The sequence below is a fragment of the Podarcis liolepis genome (genome assembly GCF_965112155.1).
Source record: "Podarcis liolepis genome assembly, chromosome: 5".
Lineage (NCBI taxonomy): Eukaryota > Metazoa > Chordata > Lepidosauria > Squamata > Lacertidae > Podarcis > Podarcis liolepis.
Window position 1 is genome coordinate 98075875 of NC_139556.1, and position 26657 is coordinate 98102531.

Below are 26657 nucleotides of genomic sequence, written 5' to 3' on the forward strand. Positions count from 1 at the left end.
ACAGTTCTCAATCTGTGGGTCCCCAGATGTTGTTGGACTACAACTCCCATCAACCCTGAGCTCTGGTCTTGCTAGCTAGGGATGATGGCAGTTGTAGTCCAACAACATCTGAGGGCCCACAGGTTGAGAACCGCTGCCTAAGGGAACACATCCATGTTTCTCCCCAGCATACTGTGGACTGATTTTTGGTTGTTTGTTTGTGTGTGTGTGTTTGCAATGGAGAAAGAGAACGTAGAACATCAAGGCTTTTCTGATGGGACCCACAATACACTTCTAGTGGGACCTAGAGCTGTATTTCCTTGGGCACGCCTCCTTCTAAGGCTGTCTGCTGCTTTTGATTCATTTGTCTGCACAAGCCAAAAACTTTAGCAGGCAATCTTCAAAGCCATGGCTGGCCATAGCATGAAGTAGTTTGCTTCAGTGGAAGCTTGTCCAGAGTAGCGTCAGGCACCGTCCACCGGTGCCAAGTGCTGGCCACCAACCATTACTCCCCAGCTACTTTTTACTCCAGGCGGTTGGGGAGAAGGGGCAAGGGGTGAGGCGGTGGTTTCCCTAGCATGACCAAAAAAATGGTCTTGCACTATGGACCCCCACCAGTATCACCTTGCGATGAGCTGCCATAACCTCCCCTGCCACCTTCTCTCCACCTGCCAAAGCTGCTGCTAAGAGCAGCAATGACACAACTAGCTGCTGTCAAGTTCTCTCTCTTTGTGTGTCCTTGAAGCTCATTTTTGACCAGGCTGAACAAACTGAGTAAACAGCAGACTAGGGTGAGAGAGGCCCCTAGTTGGGGGGGGGGGTTGGGGGGGAGTTCAGTTTATGGAAGTCTAGGATGCCTTTATTGAAACACATTTGTAAGCTCCCTAAATATCTTTGGTTTGGTTTAAAAGGAGAATGAAAGTAAAAGAACTACTGGAGCTAGTGTGCTATTGTCCTATCTGACTTCTCCCTCCCACTGCAGCAGCACGCTTCCCTATATTTATCATCTGCAGGGTTCACATTTCTCCTCTCTCCACCCCAAACACCATTCATAGCTGCAACTTGGTTCATTGACTAAAAGCTTCAAGAGGGGAGCGTGGCAGGCTGCTTTCTCCAGTAGGGCCTGGAGATGGAAGTGGTTCTTCCTCCTCATGTGCTGGCCTTCCCTCCTGCTGTTTCCTGATGGGACCAGTCTCTTCCTCTGACAGGTGAGTGGCTGCACTCTGCCCATGCTCAGAGGCTCCTTTTCTGACCATCCTCAGCCTCTGCCCTGGTGCTCCCCTCCTGGATCTGGATACAGAATGAGGGCCAAAGGACAAGGAGGAGCTGATAAATGGATTGGAGGCAAAGCAAGTGAGAGTGACCGCCAGGAATTGAGAGGAGCAAAAAGAATATGGGAAATAAATCTGGCAACAAATCTGTCTGTCTGTCTGTCTGTCTGTCTCTCTCTCTCTCTCTTGTCCCCCGCCCCGCCTTCTGCTGCAAATGGCACAGCAAACAATTGCAAACAATTATTATTGTATGTACTTATATTGTATATGCTTATTATTATTGTATATACTCATTATACTTAATCCAAAAGGTGGTGCGTCCAAAACTGCTAGCACATGACCCTCAGGTCATGACCCTTCTAACTGTACAATTCTACAATTCTATGATTCTATGATTCTATGATTCTTGCAAGGGCAATTGCTTAAAAATATTGGGGGAACAGTATTATTTTTAATGGGGAACAATATTATATTTTGTGCAGTGGTACCTCAGGTTAAGTACTTAATTCGTTCCGGAGGTCCGTTCTTAACCTGAAACTGTTCTTAACCTGAAGCACCACTTTAGCTAATGGGGCCTCCTGCTGCTGCCGTGCAGATAGAGCCCGATTTCTGTTCTTATCCTGAAGCAAAGTTCTTAACCTGAAGCACTATTTCTGGGTTAGCAGAGTCTGTAACCTGAAGCATATGTAATCTGAAGTGTCTGCAGTGGCGTAGCGTGGGTTGTCAGCACCTGGGGCAAGGCAAGTAATTTGCGCCCCCTAACCCGTGGATTTGCGCCCCCTAACCCTAACCCCCAGATGTTGCCCCCGGTGCAGCCGGGCCCCCCTGCACCCCCCCACGCTACGCCACTGAGCGTCTGTAACCTGAGGTACCACTGTATCATGGCATCTGCAAGTGTGGGACACCATTTCCATGACAATAAAGGAAAATAAAACACAGGGTTTTGTACATTATGGTTCCCCTCTCTCCTAAGCTGCTTCAAACTTCCAGGGACTGGTGAGCTGCACCCAAGAGTAAAAGAGTAACGGAGCTTGTGGATGTAATCTCAGAAACATTGTTTATGATCTTTGAGGTCCCTGCAGACCTATCTTCAAAAAGGGGGGGGGGAGAAGTCCTACCTAACGACCAACCAGTGAGCTTGATATCAATACCAGGAAAGATCCTAGAACAGATATGTTAAGTTGTGGGTGGACATATCAGACGACACAGCGATTCTTCAAACAGCTCTTGTTTATTCACAAGCCAGAACAGAACTGAACTAAAGGGTTCAGTCAGCCTGCTTATATAGAGCTCCAGAACAACCTTACTGTAACAACTTTCTAAAACTATCCAATCACTGAACATCACTTTCGATCCTTCATTTGCACAACTATCTACAGAACCCCCCTGCTGGCCCAGGGTGAGAACTTCAGTACATAACAAGATAATTATATGGTCAGTCTGTGAGGACTTAGAAAATGATGCTAAGAACAGGCATGGGTTTCTCAGAAATAAGTCATGCCAGACCAATCTGATTTCTTTCTTTTTCTTTCTTTCTTTTTTAATTTTAAATTTTTTAAATTTTCCATTCTTTATAATCACACTTTCATCCAGGGATGTCGAATAACTTACAAAAAAAATCATTCAGTCGAAAATCTAACAATAACATGCATCAAAATCCTCCTCCTATTAGTTATACATAACAGTATATACTTTTGTCCCTACTCATTTATCCTATTTTTCCCCCCTTCCTCCCTCCCCTTTAACCCCTCCCCCCAACACGTGTTCTCTCTTCAGATCTTTAACCACGTGCACAGATTATTCATTCTAATTTGGATGCTTGGGTTGGCTTCCCCCCGTGCTATCCAATTCCTATAACTTGTCCATTCATTCAAAATCTTTTGACATTTGTTTCCCCATGTATCTTCCGTCATTACCTGTTCAAATATGTCAGATTGTATATAGTCAAAAACATAGTCATTCCATTTTTCTATTGTCCATTTATCCTTTTCTTTCCATCCTAATGCAATAACAAGCATACCAGCTAAGATCATAATTTTATACCAATCTTGCTCTTTTCTTTCTATTTTACTATTCCCCAGTATTCCTGAGATAAACATTTCTCTATTGCCTTCTATCTTAACCTGAAATACTTCAGAAATAACCTTTATAATCTTTTGTCAATATTCCTTTACACAAATACACTCCCACCACATATGTGCATATACCCCTAACTCTTGACAACAATGCCAACACTTAGGACTCAATCCTTAAACTATACACGCCAGTTGCGCCGGGGTTCTATACCATTTCAATAGGAATTTCCTACTTAATTCTTTATATTTATCCATTTTTATTTTATCTATACTCTTCATCATCTCTTGGACCGTATTCAAATGAAACAGCCCTTCCCGCTCCCATTTATTCTGAAATACCCTTATCATCCTTTCCTTATTTCTTATCATTAATTTATATATCATGCCTGCTATCCCTTTCTCTGTTATTTGTTTTTTGTTACGTATTTCATCAATTACTGATCCTGAACTCATCATATCCTCTATTTTTTCTGCTTCTATTCATTTATATAGCCCTTGCACTTTCAACCAATATTGTTTTCCTACTTTCTCCAAAATGCTATTTTTTGTCCTTAACTTCCCGTCTTCATCTAACAGATCTTTTAATTTATTAAATCCATGTTCTTCTAATTTCTTCCACCAACCAGGATCTGTTTATATCTGTTAATATTTAATGCTGTGTTGTTTTTAACACTTGATTGGAGGCCGCCCAGAGTGGCTGGGGAAGCTCAGCCAGATGGGCGGGGTATAAATAATAAATTATTATTATATTATTATTATTATCATCATACATACATACATACATACCCATCTGGGTGGCTCCAAACACAATAAAAACACAATAAAACATCAAACATTAAAAACGTCCCTAAACAGGGCTGCCTTCAGATGTCTTCTAAAAGTCAGTTTTTTATTTATTTGACATCTGATGGGAGGGCGTTCCACAGGGCAGGCGCCACTACCGAGAAGGGCCCTTTGCCTGGTATACAACTACCCTAAATTTGATCCAGAAGACTCTTATGTTCTTATGTTAATTTCAGATAAAATGAGCAAGTCAGGGCAGAACATCATATTCAGTGGAAAGGAAGGAGAGAGAAATGTGCCAGTCCCTGTTTTATTATGTCCTGCAGTGGGGAATAGCACAGATTTTATAAGGATGAGGGTTCATTGCAACCCTTGGTACAGGGTCTTCATTAAGTTCTTTCACTCCTTCTGGCAGCCGGAAGCTGAATGTCCTCAGCAGGCTGGTCAGGAAGATGAAGATTTCGATCTTTGCCAGCTGCATTCCCAAACATATGCGAGACCCTGAAGAGGAGACATGGGAAAATCAGCAACTGAGTAATAACTTACTTTCCAGTCGGGGGGGGGGGGGTTCAGCTGGAACTCACTGGATCTCAATTCCAGCATCTCCCAGGTGGGCATCACTGCCATTCTAAGAGAGTGAGGGAGGTTCACAGTGAGTCCCAGCACCTCCTTTTCTAGAAAAATTGCACTGTCTCCAGATATCATTATTTTATAACTTTGAAATACTCCACATAATATTTTGTAAAACCAAGCCCAACTACTAGTCGTAGATTCATAGAATCATAAGTTGGAAGGAGTTGGGTCAAGGAAATAATCAGGACTCCTGTCTCCTTTAGAGCTCCAAGGAGGGATAGGGCAGGGTGGTGGCAAAGTCTGAGATGCTTCAGGTTGGTGGTGGTGAAGACCCTGAAAGTGTATGTGCATCTGCAGAGTCACCATCACCGACCCAGAGCTTCCCCAAAGTTGCCACTTCCTTTCTCATTCCTGTTCTGGTGAGTCGCAGGGCCACTGCTCCTGCAAGAGTGCTGTCTACTTTCTCTTGCATGTGCTGATTATGATGTTATTTCCTGTGAGTAGCCCAATATGCATGTCTACACATCAAAACATAGCTTGGTCTTCTGCATTTACCTGCACCAAATGGCAGGTATTCTTCTCTGTTCACAAATTGTCCATCCTTGTCCAAGAAATGATTTGGGTTGAACTCTGCAGGTGTCTCCCATCGTGTGGGATCAAGGAGAACAGAGCGCAGGTCAGGAAAAATACCAGTCGTCTGTAAAGAAGAAACCATTGTCATTGAATACACTAAGATCAACACATTTCTGAAATGTCCCTCAATATGCCAGGGGAGGGAAGTCATTTACCAGTGGCCAGATTCATCCTCAGCTTTTCTCCCTATTAAAACCTACCTGTATAGCCAGGAGAAGAATGGCCTCCTTCTCCCCACCCCTCTTTTCAAAGGAAAGCCCAACATCCACACTGAAACCTCTGGCCAATAACAGCCATCTATCAGGGCGACCAAGGCTGATTCAGTTCTAAAACTTCTTCTGAACTCAGTATCACTGTTTGTGTATTTCCTCCTGGTCAAGTACCAACATTATTAGAGGAAACACAAAATTGCAGTATATTAAGCATATAACTATTTGAATTTACCGTATTTTTCGCACCATAACACTCACTTTTTTCCTCCTAGAAAGTAAGGGGAAATGTCTGTGCGTGTTATGGAGCGAATGCCTACGGGTGGCGGGGGGATCTGCTGCAGTCGTGAGCAGAGGATCCATGGTGCCCCTTCCTTCCCTCCTCCGTGGCTCGCTTTGAAACAGCAAAGCGGGAGAAGAGCCACTGAGTGAGGAGGAGAGAGAGACAGAGAACCTGCTTGCTTTAAAGGAGCAAAGCGGGAGAGGAGAGGAGAGGAGCCGCTTACACGAGTGTAAGCGGTTCCTGTCCGGTTGGCTCCTTTGTAGCAAGCAGGCTCTCTGTCCCTCTCTCCTCCCCACTCGCTAAATAACAGCAAAGATTTTTCAAGCGGGCTCTCTGTCTCTCTCTCCTCCCCACTCGCTAAATAGCAGCAAAGATTTTTCAAGCGGGCTCTCTGTCTCTCTCTCCTCCCCACTCGCTAAATAGCAGCAAAGATTTTTCAAGCGGGCTCTCTGTCTCACTCTCCTCCCCACTCGCTAAATAACAGCAAAGATTTTTCAAGCGGGCTCTCTGTCTCTCTCTCCTCCCCACCCCTCTTATAAGAGCCTTCTCCTCTTATACCCCTCTTCTGCATTATTAACAGCATCCTTCTCCACCCACCCCATGTGTGTTCCTTGTCCCTTGAGTGCTTTTCCTTCCCTCCCCACTTAAAACATGGTTACAAAGCACGGATCCACATGAATCCTCAGGATTTTTGCACTGGGTCACCCCAAATTCACCATCAGATCACATAGCATGTCCATGGCTACAGCTTGCACCAAAAAAATCACGCACCCACTGTTGCCTGAGGCCGCAGTGGTGCAAAAACGTGGTTACAAAGCACGGATCCACATGGATCCTCAGGATTTTTGCATTGGGCTACCCCAAACTCACCGTAAGATCACATATCTGTGGCCACAGCATGAACCACAAAAATCATACATCCACTGTTTCGTTTAGATTTTTTTTTTCTTGTTTTCCTCCTCTAAAAACTATGTGCGTGTTATGGTTGGGAGCGTGTTATAGAGCGAAAAATACGGTATGTATTTCATTTAGGGAAGCCTGGCGGAAAAAGAAAACCTCAAATCAATAAATACAACTATGTGTTTGTGTGTGTGGAGACTATGCGATGTCATGCATTTATGAGCATTTTGGAAACATGATAACTTTGAACAATTATTGTTGTGATTGTGCAGGTGTATGATATGGGGTATCCTAATAAATCTCTGGGTCCAGCAACACTTCCACGTGTGCCTGTCTTAAAATCAGCAGAGTGATCAATCAGTGCAGCCTCCTTGGAAACACATTTGAAGGGCTGGTTGCACACGAAAGGCAATAAAACATTCATGGAAACAAGAAAGATCAATCAAGTAAGTTGTTTACTTGAGCAGGATGTAAAATGCGTAACGGTTTCATTTTACAAGCACTTCCAGGCACGCCTGGAAGAAGCGGATGATTTGGATCCCTTCAGGATTCAGGCCTCATCATGGGACTGAAACTGCCTTGGTTGTGCTGGTTGATGATCTCCAGCGGGCTAGAGACAAAGGTGAGAGCTTTTTCCTAGTTCTGCTGGATCTCTCAGCAGCTTTTGACACCATCGGCCATAACATCCTTCTGGCCTGTCTAGAGGGGCTGGGAGCTGGGGGCACTGTTATACAGTGGTTCCGCTCCTTTCTCCTGGGCCGTGTTCAAAAAGTGGGGTTGGGGGATGAGTGTTCAGACCCCTGGGCTCTCTCTTGTGGGGTGCCTCAGGGTTCTGTCCTCTCCCCCATGCTTTTTAACATCTACATGCAGCCGCTGGGAGAGATCATCAGGGGGTTGGGTCTGGGTATTCATCAATATGCAGATGATACCCAACTCTACCTCTCTTTCAAATCAGAATCAGTGAAGGCGGTGAAGGTCCTGTGTGAGTGTCTGGAGGTGGTTGGAGGATGGATGGCAGCTAACAGATTGAGGTTGAATCCAGACAAGACAGAAGTACTGTTTTGGGGGGACAGGAGGCAGGCAGGTGTGGAGGACTCCCAGTTGTGCACCTGGGAGTTATTTTGGACTCACAGCTGTCCATGGAGGCGCAGGTCAGTTCTGTGTCCAGGGCAGCTGTTTACCAGCTCCATCTGGTACACAGGCTGAGACCCTACCTGCCCACGGACTGCCTCACCAGAGCGGTGCATGCTCTAGTTATCTCTCACTTGGACTACTGCAATGCATTCTGTGTGGGGCTACCTTTGAAGGTGACCTGGAAACTACAACTAATCCAGAATGCTCTCTGATACTTCAGGTTCTCAAATGAAACTGGGAATGAAAGACGAGGCAGCAATGCAAAGAAACTGGGCAGGGACCTAAGAGTTTTGGATGCAGAGCAGACTCTCCTTGTTGTGTGTAATGTTGCTGAACAGCTCAGAAGAGTGTGCAAATGAGAACCTGAAGTAAGTTGCTGTTTCTCTCTTTCCCTGGCTAGGAGATGGAAGAAGCAAGGAATGAAAATGTGAATAAAGATTTGATGATTTTTTTAAGTGTGATGGTTGGTGGGAAAGGCTTTCATCTGGGAATTCAGAACTCTGCATTACAGAGTCAGATGGCTTAAGGGTTTTTGTGACAGTCCCAGCATTTTCAGAGCAGTTGAAGAGTATGCAGGAATACCTGTTCTCCGACCACCATCTCAAACACCTTTGCTAAGAAAGGTGTGTTGGCAGCCCGTCTATAGTTGTTACACTCCATTGGGTCTAGAGTGGGATTTTTGAGAAGTGGAACACCACCGCCTCTTTACGCGCAACAGGCACCACTCCATCACACTACCACACCTCTGATCGATCCAGTCACCCCACCCAGCATTCTTAATCCAAGTTGTTCATAAACTAAGCTGTTCTTAAACCAAGGTGCCACTGTAATAGAATAATAATCATAGAATTGAAGAGTTGTAGAGTTGAAAGGGGCAACAAGGGTCAATGCAGGAATTTTTTGCCCAACATGGGGCTCAAACCCACAACCCTGAGATTATTAATTGGAATTGATTCCACAATACTGGGCCTGACAATTTGTAGGACACCTCAGCTGGCACAGTCTCAATAGCAGCATCTAAATTGCTGCAGAGCCAAACAACTTTATCCTTGGAATGTTTAGCTATCCGGTTACAGCTAGTCACCATGTGTTCAGGAGATCCACCTCGCCAGTCACAAGTTACTAACCTCTGGATGACACAGAATAACTCTGCTCAATGGTTCCCCGAGGATGTAATGGAGGCAGCAAAGTAGGATAAAACCTCTGCCCTTGCTACCACATTGTAGGCCCTATTAAGAGCCAGAACATGTGCTTTGGCAGCTCATAAGTGAGGTTTACGCCACTTATGATCCAGCCCTATATGCTCTTGATCTACAAGAATGCAGCTGTTACCTTGGGAATAAGAGAACCATGTATCTTCACATCCTTTGCCGTTTGCCTGGGAATTCCACTTACAAAGGCATATTTAAAGCGCTGCATTTCATGAATCACAGCATTGGTGTAGGGCAGTTTCTTCTTATCTTGATAGCAGATTGTATGAGAAGAACCTATAACATTTTTTATCTCCTTGTGGACTTTATCTGAAGAAAATGATGGAAATGTATTGTTTATTTTGACAAGAACATTTTTTTCCAGGATATTTATTTACTATGAAATTATTCAAAGAAGATATATGAATGAATCCCAGTTTATAGCCCATTTATATTATTCTATTATTTATTGCATTTATAGCCCATATTTTCCTCCAAGGACTTCAATGCAATATACATGGTTCTTCCACTCTTTTTAAACCTCATTAGTAACCTGGGACAATAGGTTAATCTGAAAAATACGGACTAGTCTAAGGCCACCCAGAGGGTTTCATAGCTGTATTAGAATTTGAACCTGGGTTTTCTCAATCCTAGTTTGACATTCTAACTGCTACTTCCACTGGTGGGTCAAGGTGGTTGCACTACCAGGATTTTTCCCGACCTAAAGTGGGTTGCAACACCAGCACTGCCACCATATAAATATCTGGTAAAAAAATTAAGGAGTGCTCCTCCAAAAACATTTTTCAGCTAAAGGTGAGTTCCTAGGTCTGGAAAGTTGGGAAATTCCCTAATCTCAGCTGCTACTTATATTTGGAAAGATATCATGGCCAACCAAAATGTCACAAGGGATTGAGCAGGTCTACCAGAATTCTTCCAAGCTGGATGTTAAGCAAAGCGGAAGGGCAGGGAGTAAGAAAAAACATGACTTCATTAAGTCATAATCTGTGCATTGGTCAACATTTCATTTTGGTTGCAGAGTTTTAGAAGGGGAATGGCTTGGGGGTTGTCATGAAGGGAGCCTGGATTTCTGGATTCACCATGACATCACTGGCAAAAACATTCATCTCTTTCTCTCCCTTCCTTTGACCATCCCAGTCTTCAAATTGTCTTCCCTCTATTTGCAAAGCCACTCTTCTCTCCTTCAGAAAAACTTTGATGAATTCACTTTAGTCTAACAACAGGGGCACATTCTTGTCCCTGACCCTCTCCTATGAATTTAATTATAAATTGAGACCCTCCATCTCTTATTGTCCCAGTAATCATAGACTGGAAGTATTCTATGGGCATGGGGTGTTCAGGGCAAATTAGTTTTTTACTTCTACCAAACTGTTGAGTTTGATTATAAGTTCCAGAATCTGTATAAGGAAACATTTGTGAAGAAGAATGATCTTCCATGAGATGTAAGTCAAAAACATTTAGCTTATTTCAATATGCTCTTGTCTTTTGGCTCCCATTGCGCACGTCTCCCTCTCTCACCTTGGATATCTGGATGATTTGCCAGGAGGAGAAGTGCCCATTTCAGAGAAATGGCGGTTGTTTCTGTCCCTGCTACAAAGAAGTCAAAAATGCATTGGGCCAGGTTGTCTTCATTAAACGTAGACTCTGGATCATTCCTGTTCTGGTGCTGAAAATAAGAAAGGTGACATGTCATTTATATGCCTTATAGTCTGTTCTCCATCACTTACTTTAGCTTCTTTTGCCAACTTTTTGCCCTGTGAGCATTTGAATATATTTGAGTCTCTTTCATTGAGTAGATCAGTGCTTTCCAAACTGTGTGTCACGGCACGTTAGGGTGTCAACTACAGTGTGTAGTTGTGTCGTGTGAATGCTCCCTGAGTTCCTCCTAGGACTGGAAAGAGGTTCGTTTAACCTCTGATTTGCTAGTAAAACTGAATTACTCTGTCGTAAAATGATGCATATCTAAAAAGTGTGTCATCAACATGAAAAGTTTGAGAGGTTCTGTTGTAGGTTATTGTCACAAGGCTCTAAAAGTGTGCATTATTTCTCTTCAGAATGCAACTATGTACCATTTAGGAATGTGGGTCAGATATGATTCAGGTCACATTTAAAAGCAGAGTGGCTGGGGAAACCCAGCCAGATGGGTGGGGTATAAATAATAAAGTTATTAAAATTATTATTGCTTAATTTGTACTTTTTGAAATAACACCATGCCCAATGAATACAGAGAGATAAATCACAAACTAAACAACTCTGTATATGATTTGCAAAAATTCCTTAACAATAATGTACAACATTTCAAAACCTTCTAATACATGGAATCTTAAATAATATCTACAATGTCAAAATAATAATGACATACGCAACTCAGTATCTCAAAGCCAAAGTGTCCAAATATTCCTGAAATAAGCGAATCAGAATGACTCTCTGTGTGTATACTTGTGCTGGTGCAATCCCGATGGAACTGCAACAATGGGATACCCAGGATTTCAATCTCTGTTTCTTGAATCTTCTTCTGGTCAGCCCAAAAAGGAGCTCTAGATCAGACATAACATGCTTATAATCTTATAAGGATATTCTTATAAGCATTTTGTGTATTGTTAAGGAATTTTTGCAAACCACATACAGAGTTGTTTACTTTTCGAAGCAATACCAGTAGTGAAAATGCAGCCATCCTTCAAAATTCTCATTTCTCTGAATTTTGCAGAGCTGCTATCTAGCCAAGCAATGTGTACAGAAACACAGAGAGCATTTGACTCTCAGCATACAGCATTTGTGGCTACTGATAAATAATTTCAGGATTGCATTACCATTTAACTATGGGGTGCATGGTGTGATATATTTTGATACAGTGTGCCCCACATGTACTCTGAACTCTGCATTGATTAATGAAGCCCTCCTGTTTTATAGACCTGGTATTCAGTACTTACTTTCTCCATCTGAAGTAGATAGAAATCAATGAAATCCTGTGGCTCATGCAGAGACGAAGCCTCCTTATGCTTCTCTATCTCATCCTTTGCAAATGAAATCACCGTATCCAGGCTGGAAAATGCCTTCTTGTGGGGCCCTGAGAGATATTTCATAATCCATGGGAATATTTCATACAGCTAAAGTAAAGATAGCAAAAACGTTGACATTACCATGAAGAAGCTTGGTCACACTGTTCATGAATCAACTCCTGCGGGCTAGTGCTTTAATAACATGATCTGGGTTATTCCTCACAGATAGTATATTAGCTTGACTCTCATGGAGAAAAAGGTGGGTGTCAACAGCATGTTCAGAATTCCACAATGACTGGATTATGATAATTAAGCTTGGCTGAAAAGTGGAATGAAAACTAGCGTTCGAAATATATTGCCAGCTTTCAGGCTTCATTCTAAAACTGCACTATTCCAGACCAGGAATGGGGATGGAGAATATGGATAGCAGAGAAATTCAGTTTTGCTCAAGTTTCACTCCCCGCTAAGAACCAAATACATAGCTTGTTGTTTATATACATACATACATACACACACACACACACACACACACACACACACACACACACACACATGTATGTATGTATGTTTGTATGTATGTATGTATGTATGTATGTATATGCATACGTGTGTGTGTGTATATGTATGTATGTATAGATATAGGTATAGCTATATAGATATAGATAGTTCATTTTTCTACATATCAAATTAAACGTGTTACAAACTTTGAAACATCTAATGACTGCCCTTCTTCTCCTTCCGTGGTTCATATTACATATCATAGTTTCCTGCATGTTTTACTATAACCATTCAAATCAATTTGATCCCCAGGAATGGGGGTGGAAGATACGGACCCTCCTTCGTTGGAGGTATTTAGGCAGAGGTTGGATGGCCATCTGTCATAGATGCTTTATCTGAGATTCCTGCATAACAAGGGGATGGACTAGACAACCCTTGGGGTCCCTTCCAACCTTAAAATTCTATGATTCTATGACCTTAAGAGCCAACAGCCAGGATACCATTTATTTTTTTTCTAGTTCCCTTTTCACCCTTGGCGGGGTAAATCAATTTAAACTTTAACATGTTGACCTTTGAATATCTTAACAGTCTAGAGCAGGTGAGGGAAACCTTGGCCATCTATATGTTACTGAACCACAACCCCATCAGAACCAGCCAGCATAGCCAAAGGCCAAAGATGACCAATGGGGGGCCAGACGTTCCCCACACTTGGTCCGCAGCCAGAATACCATAAGAACTGATTTCTCCCATGTGAAGGTATCTGAGCCCCTGAGTCCTATGTACCATTGCCATTAGATACAGTGATCAGACAGTTGTTGTTTAGTCGTTTAGTCATGTCTGACTCTTCGTGACCCCCTGGACCAGAGCACGCCAGGCACTCCTGTCTTCTAGTGCCACCCACAGTTTTGTCAGTTTCATGTTGGTAGCTTCTATAACACTGTCCAACCATCTCATCCTCCGTCATCCCCTTGTGCCCTCAATCTTACCCAACATCAGAGTTTTTTCCAGAGAGTCTTCTCTTCTCATGAGGTGACCAAAGTATTGTGGCCTCAGTTTCAGGATCTGTCCTTCCAGTGAGCACTCAGGGTTGATTTCCTTTAGAATGGATAGGTTTGATCTTTTTGCAGTCCATGGGACTCTCAAGAGTCTCCTCCAGCACCACAATTCAAAAGCATCAATTCTCTGGCGATCAGCCTTCTTTGTTGTCCAGCTCTCACTTCCATACATCATTACTGGGAAAACCACAGCTTTAACTATATGGATCTTTGTTGGCATGGTGATGTCACTGCTTTTTGAGATGTTATCTAGGTTTATCAGCACTTTTCTCCCAAGAAACAGGCATCTTTTAATTTCGTGACTGCTGTCGCCATCTGCCGTGATCATGGAGCCCCAAAAGGTAAAATCTGTCACTGCCTCCATTTCTTCACCTTCTGTTTGTCAGGAGGTGATAGGCCCAGTGGCCATGAACTTCGTTTTTTTGATGTTGAGCTTTAGACCATATTTTGTACTCTCCTTTCACCCTCATTAAGAGGTTCTTTAATTCCTCCTCACTTTCTGCCATTAAAGTTGTGTCATCTGCATATCTGTGGTTGTTGATATTTCTTCCTGCAATCTTAATTCCGGTTTGGGATTCATCCAGCTCAGCCTTTCACATGATGAATTCTGCATATAAGTTAAATAAGCAGGGAGACAATATACAGCCTTGTCGTACTCCTTTCCTTATGGAACCAATCAGTTGTTCCATAACCAGTTCTAGCTGTAGCTTCTTGTCCCACATAGAGATTTTTCAGGAGACAGATGAGGTGATCAGGCACTCCCATTTCTTTAAGAACTTGCCATAGTTTGTTGTGGTCCACGCAGTCAAAGGCTTTTGCATAGCCAATTAAGCAAAAGTAGATGCCATTCTGGAACTCTCTGGCTTTCTCCATAATCCAGTGCATGTTTGCAATTTGGTCTCTTTGAAATTTTGGTCCCTTTGAAATCCAGCTTGTACTTCTTGAAGTTCTCAGTCCACAAACTGCTTTAGCCTGCCTTGTAGAATTTTGAGCATAACCTTGCTTGCTTGCCTTCTCTCCCCCACTATTTGTAAGGCCTCATTGGACAGCTACTTTGCTTTCTTGCATTTCCTTTTCATTGGGATTTTTTTCATTGCTGCCTCCTGTATAATGTTACGAGCCTCCATCCATAATTCTTCAGACACTCTGTCCACCAAATCTAAATCCTTAAACCTGTTCCTCACTTCCACTGTGTATTCATAAGGGATTTGATTTAGATTGTATCTTACTGGCCCCGTGGTTTTTCCTACTTTCTTCAGTTTAAGCTTGAATTTTGCTATAAGAAGCTGATGATCTGAGCCACAGTCAGCTCCAGGTCTTGTTTTGGCTGACTATATAGAGCTTCTCCATCTTTGGCTGCAGAGAATATAATCAATCTGGTTTTGATGCTGCCCATCTGGTGATGTCCACGTGTAGAGTGTGAGGAGAACCTGAGCTTACAGGGTTAAACAGCTCAGAGTGTGCGTCCTGCCTACTGTGGGGAGGAGAGACTCTGCGTCACTTCCGAGAGTCTCAGTTCTTTGTTCTATTCTGCTTTCACTTTTGTCCAGAACAGACACACTTGCGCAATGTTCCGTGATTGTGGATAATTTTGCTGTATTAAAGTGCTTTTAGTTTTAGTAACTCTGCGTGAGAGCCTGATTTATGCACACCGAAGCACAGAAGGCAGAAGGCTTATTTTCTGACCGCTGCTAGACTCTGCTGTTTTGCTCAGAGCTTTGGAATGCCTTTGGAATGCGTGCTGCAAAGCAGAGGCCTGCTGCAGCTGGACTGTTATCTGAGCAATAAATAATTTCAGATAGAGTCGTCTCTTTTGTTGTTGGAAAAGAGTGTTTGTGATGACCAGCTTGTTCTCTTGACAGAACTCTATTAGCCTTTGCCCTGCTTCGTTTTGAACTCCAAGGCCAAACTTGCCTGTTGTTCCTTTTAACTCTTGACTCCCTACTTTAGCATTCTAATCCCCTACTGTCCTTCTCAGACAGTAGACACATTGTACCAGACAGTAGACACATTCAATTTTCCATAATGGTACCAAAACTATGGAATGCCCATACTGTGAAGATATTTTGGCCTCATCCTCTTTCTGCATTTAGATGGGCTCTAGATGACCTGTATGTCATTGTTCCATTTTCATCTCATCTTTCCTCCAAAGAGTTCCAGGTGGTGTACATAGTTGCTTCACATCTTTTAATCTGCACAATAATCTTGAGAAATAGATTAAACTGCGAGCTAGTAAATGGCCTATGACTAGTTCTAAACCCTGGTCTCAGTTGTCTGAGGCCAACACTCTAACCTCTATCATAATGGATTCCAGAATGCTGATAGGGGGACTTATAGTCTCTGGGAGACCTGTCTGGATCAGTAGAAATGAAAATGACTACTCACAATATGAGTGGGGGTAAACAGAAATTTTAGTAAATAATTAGTGGATTCTATCAGTTTCTGAAACTGTTCATCTTCAACAGCAAATCGGTGCCCAAAAGCCACAGCGCATATCACATTGGAGACTGAATTAGTGATGTGAAAGGTGGGGTCAAGTGGTTGTCCTGCAAAATAAAATTATACTAATGTTAGTTCAGCCCCTCCTGTTAATACTGAGAACATATTTATGTTAGATTTAAACAAAACTATCAACATTCCTTTCCAAAATGTACAGCAGTAGTACACAAAGATTTCTTCAGACTGGGATATATGCCAGCTCAGCACCATCAATGAGCATCACATACCCTTTGAACGTGCAAACACCTCCACGAGCTGATGGGCCTCCTCTGCTATTTGGTGCTCCATGCCTTTCTTCCCCAGCCCCAGCTTCCGCATAGTAACCACAGCAAAGCGTTTCTGTTGCCTCCAGGTGTGACCATTTGATAATATAATACCTATGGGAAATCAGTGAGAAATTATTACTTACACAAACTGATGCTAAAAATTAAACCGCTAAACCAGAAGAATCTATGTTTATCACTCAAGAGCTACTCTGTCTCTCTGAAGCAAAGGTGACATCTTTGCTTATCTCTACAATATAAGCCGGCACTGCATGCTTTGTACAACAACTCTGAGTTTCTTTTCTACTGCCAAGCTTTATATAAAATTTATGGAATGAAAATGAAATGAATACAGTGCCTGAGAGAACCTATTTGAGCACTCAGACACTCACAAGTGATTCACCCAAATGTCTTGGCTGTCTCAGTTTGTAAAACAACAGAAGACAAATCAGATGGTTCCAGAAGTTCCGGCGTAAAGGTACCCCTGACCATTAGGTCCAATCGTGGACGACTCTGGGGTTGTGCGCTCATCTTGCTTTACTGGCTGAGGGAGCCAGCGTTTGTCCACAAACAGCTTCTGGGTCATCTTTGGGCAGTTCTACAAATTATGATGCTTTTGAATTATGGCGCTGGAGGAGACTCTTGAGAGTCCCATGGACTGCAAGAAGATCAAACCTATCCATTCTTAAGGAAATCAGCCCTGAGTGCTCACTGGAAGGACGGATCCTGAAGCTGAGGCTCCAATACTTTGGCCACCTCATGAGAAGAGAAGACTCCCTGGAAAAGACCCTGATGTTGGGAAAGATGGAGGGCACAAGGAGAAGGGGACGACAGAGGACAAGATCATTGGACAGTGTTCTCGAAGCTACCATCATGAGTCTCACCAAACTGTGGGAGGGAAGACAGGAGTGCCTGGCGTGCTCTGGTCCAGGGGGTCACGAAGAGGCGGACATGACTAAACGACTAAACAACAACAACAAATTATGATTTTGGGCTGGGGGGAGGGAATTGGTATTTAATACAGTGATACTTTCTGCAGAAAAACTTAAACTGCAGCTTATTTCTGTTGGGTCCACCACACTTGTGTTTTATTCAACATAGTTAGGTGTAAGGAACATGTCACTTGTTTGATACAGGAGTGCCAACTTGAACAAAATATTGTGGGGGCCCAGGTAAGACCTATCCCACATAATCCATCACATGACATGGTGCACACACACCATTTGAATGTCAATGCCCATCAACTTGGGGGGCAGCCCCCTCTAATATTTTATTTGTGAGGCGGAAGCCCTCTCAGTCCCTAGGAGTTGGCTCCTATGGTTCAATCTATGTCTTACCAAAGGTATAGTTAAAGCCATGGGTTTCCCAGTAGTGATGTATGGAAGTGAGAGCTGGACCATAAAGAAGGCTGATCGCCGAAGAAATGATGCTTTTGAATTATGGTGCTGAAGGAGACTCTTGAGAGTCCCATGGACTGCAAGAAGATCAAACCTCTCCATTCTTAAGGAAATTAGCCCTGAGTGCTCACTGGAAGGGAAGATCCTGAAGCTGAGGCTCTAATACTTTGGCCACCTCATGAGAAGAGAAGACACCCTGGAAAAGACCCTGATGTTGGGAACGATGGAGGACACAAGGAGAAGGGGACGACAGAGGACGAGATGGTTGGACAGTGTTCTTGAAGCTACAAACATGAGTCTGACCAAACTGCGGGAGGCAGTGGAAGACAGGAGTGCCTGGCATGCTCTGGTCCAGGGGGTCATGAAGAGTCGGACACGACTAAACAACTAAACAACAACAAATGTCTTACCTTGCACTTAGCCCTTTATAGCTCTTGCGTATGTATTTATTTATTTCATACACTGCTTTATAGTAAAAAGCTTCTAAGCGGTTCACAAAAAGATTAGGCAATCAAATCCAGAAAAAAATCCAACCCTACTTTAAATATGCAAAAGCTAAAATACTAAAACAGATTAAATTTGCCTCAACTTTCTAAGCTTGGGTAGGCATGTCTAAGCAAGGATGTTTTTATACACCAAAAAGAATAAAGGGCCTACCTAATCCCAACAGGCAGGGAGTTCCAAACTGTGGGCCCTGATGCACTAAACTTCCAAGTTCTTACAAATACAGAACACTTATTATGTGGCACCTGTAGTAGTGCCAATTCTTCTGATTGATCATAGAATCATAGAATAATATAATCTTAGAGTTGGAAGGGACCCAAGGGTCATCTAGTCTAACCACCTGCAATGCAGGAATCTCAGCTAAAGCATCCGAGAGGTGGCCATCCAACCTCTCCTTAAAAACCTCCAAGGAAGGAGAGCCCACAACCTCCTGAGGCAGACTGTTCCACAGTCAAACAGCTCTTACTGTCACAAAGTTTTCCCATATGTTTAGTCAGAATCTCCCTTCTTGTAACTTGAAGCCATTGGTTCAAGTTCTACATTCCAAAGCAGGAGAAAACGAGCTTGCTCCATCTTCGAAGTGACAGACCTTTAGATATCTCTTCTTAGTCTCTTCTTTTCCAGGCTAAACATACCCAGCTCCTTCAACCATTCTTCATAAGGCTTGGTATCTAGACCGTTGATCACCCTAGTTGCCTTCCTCTGCACACATTCCAGCTTCTCAACATCCTTCTTAAATAGTGGCGCCCAGAACTGGACACAGTATTCCAGGGGGGATCTGATCACAGCAGAATAGAGAGGTACTATTATTTCCCTTGATCTAGATACCATACGTCTGTTGATACAGCCTGGAATAGCATCTCAACAAATCCTGAACCTTTGCCTACAAAGCACAGCACAAATGGAAGTTCCCATCAGTAATTTGCACATTCAGCAACAGCTAATTAAAATACTTGGCTCATGGTCAATGCACCTATTGTTATGTCTAAGGCTCAAGGTCATAAGAGCCAGTGTGGTGTAATGGTTAAGAGCGGTAGTCTCGTAATCTGGGGAACCGGGTTTGCGTCTCCGCTCCTCCACATGCAGCTGCTGGGTGACCTTGGGCCAGTCACACTTCTTTGAAGTCTCTCAGCCCCACTCACCTCACAGAGTGTTTGTTGTGGGGGAGGAAGGGAAAGGAGAATGTTAACCGCTTTGAGACTCCTTAAAGGGAGTGAAAGGCAGGATATCAAATCCAAAACTCTTCTTCTTCTTCTTCTTCATTGGTGCTGGTTTACAATTAAGTACAATTTGCTCTCTGTTTGGAGCAGGCAGTTGAATTTTCACTCCAATGTGAGACTTTTAGGCATTTGTCAGTTTGGGGTTCAGCAGATTGCAGGACAAGTTTGCATTCAGGCAGTGAGAAGAAAACAGCAAGGTGGTGGGAAGAACAAAGCAAAAGGATGCTTCTGTTACTGTCCGTCGACAGCTCCTTCCAGCTGTTAAGTACAGTGCTCTAGTCCATGGGGTCATGAAGAGTCAGACACGACTAAATGACTAAACAAAAACAACACCACTTGTTACTATTAGAGCTCACTTGAGCCTGCTAAGTTGTACTCAGAGTAGACCCATTGAAATTAACAGACCTAAGTTGTTGTTGTTTAGTCGTTTAGTCGTGTCCAACTCTTAGTGACCCCATGGGCCAGAGCACGCCAGGCACTTCTGTCTTCCACTGCCTCCTGCAGTTTGGTCAAACCTAAGACCTAAGTTAGCTGTGTCCATTAACTGTAATGGGTCTATTGTGAGTAGGGATAACATTGGATACAACCCATTTTCTGTTGATTGCAACATTAAGAGAGATCCTTTGTTCTCTTTTTCCAGATACCCTCTTTAAATGTTTTACCTGGGGAAATAGCAGTAGGACTTCTCGTTCTTGACTACTTACCCCTTCCTTTTATTATATCATTAAGAAAAGCCGTCTCTAATCTCTCAGAGAATTCTTCAGAGCGGTCAATGAGTGCTTCTTTCACTGCTTCATATCCAGACAGTACTACCACAGCTAGTGGTCCTCCCCATAAGGTATAAATGTTTCCATATTGCTTTGCCATCTACCGTTTGGGTCATAAGGGAGGAGAGAGATATTAGGTTCAAAGTAAGCAGATGATTATTTCAACATGAACTTCAGCCTTCCTCACCTCTGCAGTTTCTGGCCAAGTGTTCATCTCCTCTCTGCAGATTTTCCCCCTCCCCCCAGCTTTCCTTTCCCCTTCCCCCTTCCCCCTTTCCTTTCCTTTTCTTGCAAGAGAGTTGCAATGTTTTAACATTGATATTGCAGCGCTTCAAGAAACTCAAAGAGCAGGTGAGGGACAACTGAAGGAAGAAAAAGGAGGCTACACATTCTTCTGGAAAGCTTTACCTCAACAAGAATGTCAAATACATGGAGTAGGCTTTGCTAACAAAAACAATATTGTGAAGCTCTTTTCAGAATTCCCTACCGGCATTAATGAGTGACTTTCAACCGTTTGAATAACATTCACAAAAAACCAACAGGCTACTATTCTAAGCACTTATGTGGCAACACTGGATGCCAATGACGACATTAAAGAATTTTTTTTACTCTCAGCTGGATAGCATCCTATCAGAGATGCCTAAGGAGGATAAAATTATCCTCCTGGGGAATTTTAATGCAAGAGTAGAGTAAGATTTCAATCTGTGGCCTGGGACTATTGGGAAAGAAGGAATTGGCAACAGCAACCAGAACGAAATCTTTTTGACTATAGGTGCAGTGCACAACCTTGTTATTACTAACACACTCTTTTGACAACAAAATAAATTTAAAACATCATGGAGGCACCCTTAGTCGAACCAATGGCATCTCTTAGACTATGTAATTGTTCAAGCTGAAGATTGCTGTAATGTGCTCTTTGCCAGAGCTATGGCAAGTGCCGACAACCAAATTAAAAACAACAAAGCCAGAGGACCTGATGTAATACCTGCCAAAGTCTTCAAAGTGGGCGGAATTGAACTTACACAATGGTTTATCACACTTAGCATCGGGGGGCACATTTGCACACTGGAGCAAACCCAAACTCATAAAAGGGAATAAGGGGCAAGCAAGGGACGCAAGCCTCTTAAAAGGCTTAAGAGGGGGTCTTAAGCACTGTCTAAGCAGCTGATCCAAGCGGTGCAAAAAGGGGTTTCCCGAATGCTCCAGCACTGTGCAAAGTGACAGAGGAAGGGAGAACCTCAGCACTGGATGCATTGTCTTCTCAGCTGTGCGACACCTCAAGCTCAGAGCTAATCAAGCCCTGAGCCAATGAGCGATAAACCTCTCTGGAATTAGGACCAAAAATAAACAACCTCATTAAAGACTCATTAAAGAAATTGCTAAACTATTAGAAATGAGGGAAGAGGATTTAGATTACCGTATTTTTCACCCTATAGGACGCACTGGCCCATAGGACGCACCTAGTTTTCAGGGGGGGGAAATCAAGGAAAAAAATATGATTCCCCGCCCACAGCTCTAGGAGCAGTGGACAGGCTGCACGCAGCCTGTGTGCTACTCCAAGACCTTCTCCCTGCATTTGCGGGAGGTGGCGGAATTCCCCCATCTCCCGCAAAAGCCCACAGGAGGGAGAAGGGATGGACTCGGCCAGTCAGTCCCTTCTCCCTCCTTGGGGAAAAGCCCCCAAGAGCGGCACGCTCTTTAAAGGGTGTGCGGCTCCTGCGGGCTTTTCTACGAGGTGGGGGAATAAAATATTTGGGTGTTTGGCTCTCCCCGAAAAATACAAACCTATTCAAGGATAATTATAAAACAATATGGAAAGAAGTAAAAAAGAAATTGGAAATATGGGACAGACTGAAGCTATCCTTCTATGGAAGGATAGCAGCTATTGAGATGAATGTCCTACCAAAAATGCTCTTTTTATTTCAAACCATTACAATTATAACAGGACAAGGCCAATTCAATGAGTGGCAAAAACTGATCTCCAGGTTTGTATGGCATGGGGGAAAGCCTAGAATAAAATTCAAACTTTTAATGGACAAAAAAGAAAGAGGCTTTTCACTACCGGACCTCAAAATATATTACGAAGCTGCATCTATAATATGGTTAAAAGAGTGGTTTAGTTTGGAAAATACGGATATATTAGATCTGGAAGGTTTCGGAAACAGATATGGGTGGCACGCATACCTTTGGTATGACAAGGTCAGAGTACATTGGGACTTTTTAAATCACATCATAAAAAGACCCCTATCTGAAGTCTGGAAAAGATATAAAGAGTGGTTCGAACGAAAGACGCCATGGTGGCTGTCACCCCAAGAGGCTTTTTCACTGAAAAGACTAAATATGAAAAGAAAATGGTTGACCTATAGAGACATGTTATTGGAAGAGAACAATGTAATTAAGATCAAACCATATGAGGAATTGAAAGATAAACTGCAAAGTTGGATGGAGTACCATCAAATGGGTGATATCTTCTCAAAGGATAAGAAAACAAGAGGGTTTGAACAAACAAAATCAATATTAGAAACTGTAGTACTACAAAATAACAAAAAAGCACTGTCTAAGGTCCATGAGTATTTATTAGAATGGCACACAAAAGATGAAGAAATCAAAAGTGTCATGATTAAGTGGGCAATAGATGTAGGCCACAACATTGAGTATGAAAAGTGGATAAAATTATGGAAGACCGGCCTAAAATTTATAGCATGTACGTTGTTAAAAGAAAATCTGTTAAAAATTATGTACAGATAGTACCTCGCGCCAATTAAATTGTCAAAGATGTATAAAACAGGAAATAAAAATTGTTGGAAGTGTGGGGTGAAAGAAGGCAGTTTCTTCCACATGTGGTGGACTTGTGACATAGTGAAAACATATTGGGAAAATATATATAACGAATTAAAGTAGATTTTTAGGTATACGTTTTTGAAGAAACCAGAGTCATTCCTGTCGGGAATGGTGGGAGAAGACATTGACAAGAATGACCAGAAACTGTTCTTATACACAACAACGGCGGCGAGGTTACTGCTGGCTCGGGTATGGAAACAGCAAAAAATGCCTACAATAGAAAAATGGCAGTACAAGGTTATGGAGTATGCAGAAATAGCCGAATTAACAGTAAAAATTCAACATCAGGGGGATGAAACATATCAAAAAGAATGGAGAAAAGACAATGCGAAAACTCAAAGAGGACATAAAAAAGCCAGAAGAAGGAAGGAGGGAAGTCAGCTCAGGAGAGCAAGAACAAATGTGAAATAGAATGTATGTGTATGTACAGTATGTAACTAAAAATTTAATAAAGATCATCTGAAAATGAAAAAAAGAAAAATGGGTTTGCAACAGAAATTTTGAGGCTGGAAAAAGAATTAATACAAAGCAGAAGCAAAGTGTTATCTAAAATGTATAGACTTATTTGGGAAGTAAAAGATGAAGAAGTGAAAGAAGTTATGATTTAATGGGCAAAAGATTTTGGGCATACCATACAAATGGATGCCTGGGAACAATTATGGAACAGAGATTTAAAATTTATGGTGTGTTACACACTAAAAGAAAACTTTATGAAGGTGCTACTATTATTACAGTGCCACCAAGACACATTTAACATTGCTCCATTGAGAGTTTCATAAAGAGTTAGGTATCTGATTACAAGACAATCACAAATTCCTCCTCTCACACATTCCGCAAAAACAAATTAGAGATGAGCTTGCAGTATCTCCCAATCTGGGGCAGCTGTGGACAGCTATTAACAAAATTAAAAACAACAAAGCTGGCTGTCACCAGCTGACACTGGCTAGCACATTATTAGAAGCATTCCAGACCTCGCCTTTTCCCAGAACTAGGACAGCTGTTGCTGCACCAACAAGCACAAAACACCCCCTCTGCAGTGCCACAAATCCAACTCAATGGTGTGATGTTGGAAAATGTTGATCACTTCTCCTACCTGGGCAGTTATCTTTCCACAAGAGCCGGCGTTGATGCCAAAATCCAGCATCGCCTGAGCTCTGGGAGTGCAGCTTTCTCCTGATTGAAGTGCAGAGTGTTTGAGGACTGGGGCGTTCACAGGGAAACCTAAATGCCTGTTTACAAGGCTATTGTACTACCAACCTTACTGTATGCTTGTGAAACATGGACCACTTACAAACGCCATCTCCAACTCCTTGAAAGTTTCCATTAACAGTGTCTCTGAAAATTTTTACACATCACTTGGAAAGACAGGCAAACTAATGCCAGTGTACTGGATGAAACAAAGATCACGTGTCAGAGCAATGATTCTTGAACATCAACTTCATTGGACTGGTCATGTGTAGAAGCCTGATTATCATCTTCCAAAGCAACAACTGTATTTCCAACTTAAAAATTGAAAGTGTAATGCTGACAGTCAACAAAAGAGGTTTAAAGACTCTCTCTCAAGGCAAATCTTTAAAAAGTTGTATAAACCCTGACAATTGGGAAACACTAGCCTGTGAGCACTCCAATTGGAGAACAGCCTTTACCAAAGGTGTCATGGGCTTTGAAGACGTTCAAACTCAGGACAGAAAGGAGAAATGAGCTAAGAGGAAGACACACTTGGCAAACCCTCACCGTGATCAACTCCCGCCCAGAAACCTATGTCCCCACAGTGGAAGGACGTGTGGATCCAGAATTTGCCTCCACAGTCACTTATGGACTCACTGTTAAGATTGTGTTTCATGGAAGTCAATCTTACTGGCTACTAGTGATCACCAAAGAAGAAGAAAGAAGAAGAACTTGTTTGTTCTGTACCAGTATTGGTTGCTGCAGTATCTAACTGGAATATCTGTCTCTCTCAGGATGGGTTTAAACCAAGGCAATTAAAATAAATAAATGATCAGTGATTTAAACAGCTAAGAATAGGGCTAATAAAATCAAGTAGCTTATTGATTGGTATGCATACTAACAACCTGCTGTAGTAACAACATGTAAACATACGTTTTAATGAGATGAATGCCTAATATTTTCTGCTGTACAGAATTTATATTATTGCATGCCACCCCAAACTTAGAACAGTGCAAGAAAGTAGAAGTCGGCAAATGCTTCTTCTGTTTTGCTCTTTAAAATATAACAAGCCTACTAGAGAATAGTATTAACTGCAGAGATGCATTTAGAAGTAGGGGTTTTTTTCAGTCAAAACTTGCCAGAACTCAGCCCTGGCACTGCTCAGGTGTGCACCCCTGCCATTATAAGAGAGCAAGGGAGGCATTCATGGTGAGTTCCAGCACAATTCCCCCCCCCCCCCCGAAAAATAACACTGTTTAGAACAATTTGTAATTTTCTAGTCTTTGAGTTGTTCTTTGAAGTAGTTTCTAGTTCGAATGAACACTTTTGTTTTTGATTGTGGCCATTGCATTTACCATTTTAACCTATCTGAAATTGATGCTACTGTTTAAGCTTAAATATCAAAATGGTTGGGGAAAATAAACGAAACAACTGTTCACATTAGACAATGTTATAGTAAGAAATACGTACCATAATGAAAGTATCTTCACAAAGCTTCAACCCAACCCGCCATATACTTCCAATGAGAGGAAGCTGGAGAGGTCCAGGAGGATAGTGCCTAGTTGACCAGAGCTGTTTCAGGTAGTGCAGAATCAGAAGAGCCACCAGCAGAGCAATCAAAAGTGCCCGTATCTCCATCCTTCTTTTGCCGTCTCTTTCACCTTGTTTCTTCCTACAATGCCTGTTTGGGTTCAACTCTCTCTAAAGGCTTTTTGCCTTCCTCAGAGACAACAGCACCTGTCTCTCTTTTTCCTGCTTATATATATTGTTGTAAAAGACAAACAGGTTTTCTGGCATCTTATGTGACTTTGCAACTGCCAAGGTACGCACTACAGTCATACACTGTAATTATTATTATATGCATCAATCATATTAAATTAAACAAAGTTTACGAAAGCTTTTAATGTTTAATAGACTATGAATGCGACGTAATGTTCCCCACATATCACGTGCGTGGGCCTGATCCTGAATGTGGATCAATTCTGATACACAGAAAATTATTCCGGAGCCTCCCAGGTGCTGCAGGAATGGCGTTCTGAATAACATCATATATTCTCTGACTCACAAGCACGGCCTCCATTTTTAGGACCCAGCTCGCAAAATTGCCATCTGTGGGCAAGACAACAACCCAACTCCCTGTTTGGAATCCATCTTGGCTCCAATTAACAGCTCTTCAGCTCCTTCTAGGTAGCAAGCCGTAAATCTTTAAGCGGGCTTTGGGCAACTAAGACCTGCTCCTTGAGGTTTATCAGCCTCAGTAAATCAAACTGGTTACTCACAGTTCCAAGCGGCAAGCAGCCAAAAGCCTCCTTCCGTGTCTGGCAGGAATGCAGCTCTTCATAGCTGGGCCAAGACTCCCCTGAAGCAAGGACACGTTGTACTTCATCTCAAAGCAACAG

At 42.5% G+C, this 26657-nt stretch overlaps 1 protein-coding gene and 1 long non-coding RNA gene across 3 annotated transcripts in view; one reads left to right on the forward strand and one right to left on the reverse strand.

The window, feature by feature from the left end:
* Nucleotides 1-2462: 2462 nt before the first annotated feature.
* On the reverse strand, nucleotides 2463-26010 carry LOC310707280 (cytochrome P450 2J2-like). 2 transcript variants are annotated; one of them, XM_083504285.1, is made up of 9 exons: nucleotides 25729-26010; nucleotides 20188-20350; nucleotides 16327-16476; nucleotides 15986-16146; nucleotides 11979-12155; nucleotides 10567-10714; nucleotides 9173-9360; nucleotides 5237-5378; nucleotides 2463-4609 (listed from the first exon to the last, which is right to left on the reverse strand). In XM_083504285.1, exons 1-9 carry the CDS (start codon nucleotides 25894-25896, stop codon nucleotides 4422-4424), a joined length of 1485 nt encoding a protein of 494 aa, XP_083360411.1. In that variant the 5' UTR covers nucleotides 25897-26010; the 3' UTR covers nucleotides 2463-4421. The 2 variants fall into 2 exon arrangements, with proteins under 2 accessions (XP_083360411.1, XP_083360412.1); XM_083504286.1 differs by lacking the exons at nucleotides 2463-4609; nucleotides 5237-5378 and adding an exon at nucleotides 6685-6844.
* The window catches only part of LOC310707470, a 48597-nt gene continuing 39225 nt past the window's right edge, over nucleotides 17286-26657 (forward strand). Inside the window, exon 1 of the long non-coding RNA XR_014526477.1 lies at nucleotides 17286-17704. This is a non-coding gene — a long non-coding RNA (uncharacterized lncRNA). The remainder of the gene's footprint in view (nucleotides 17705-26657) is intronic.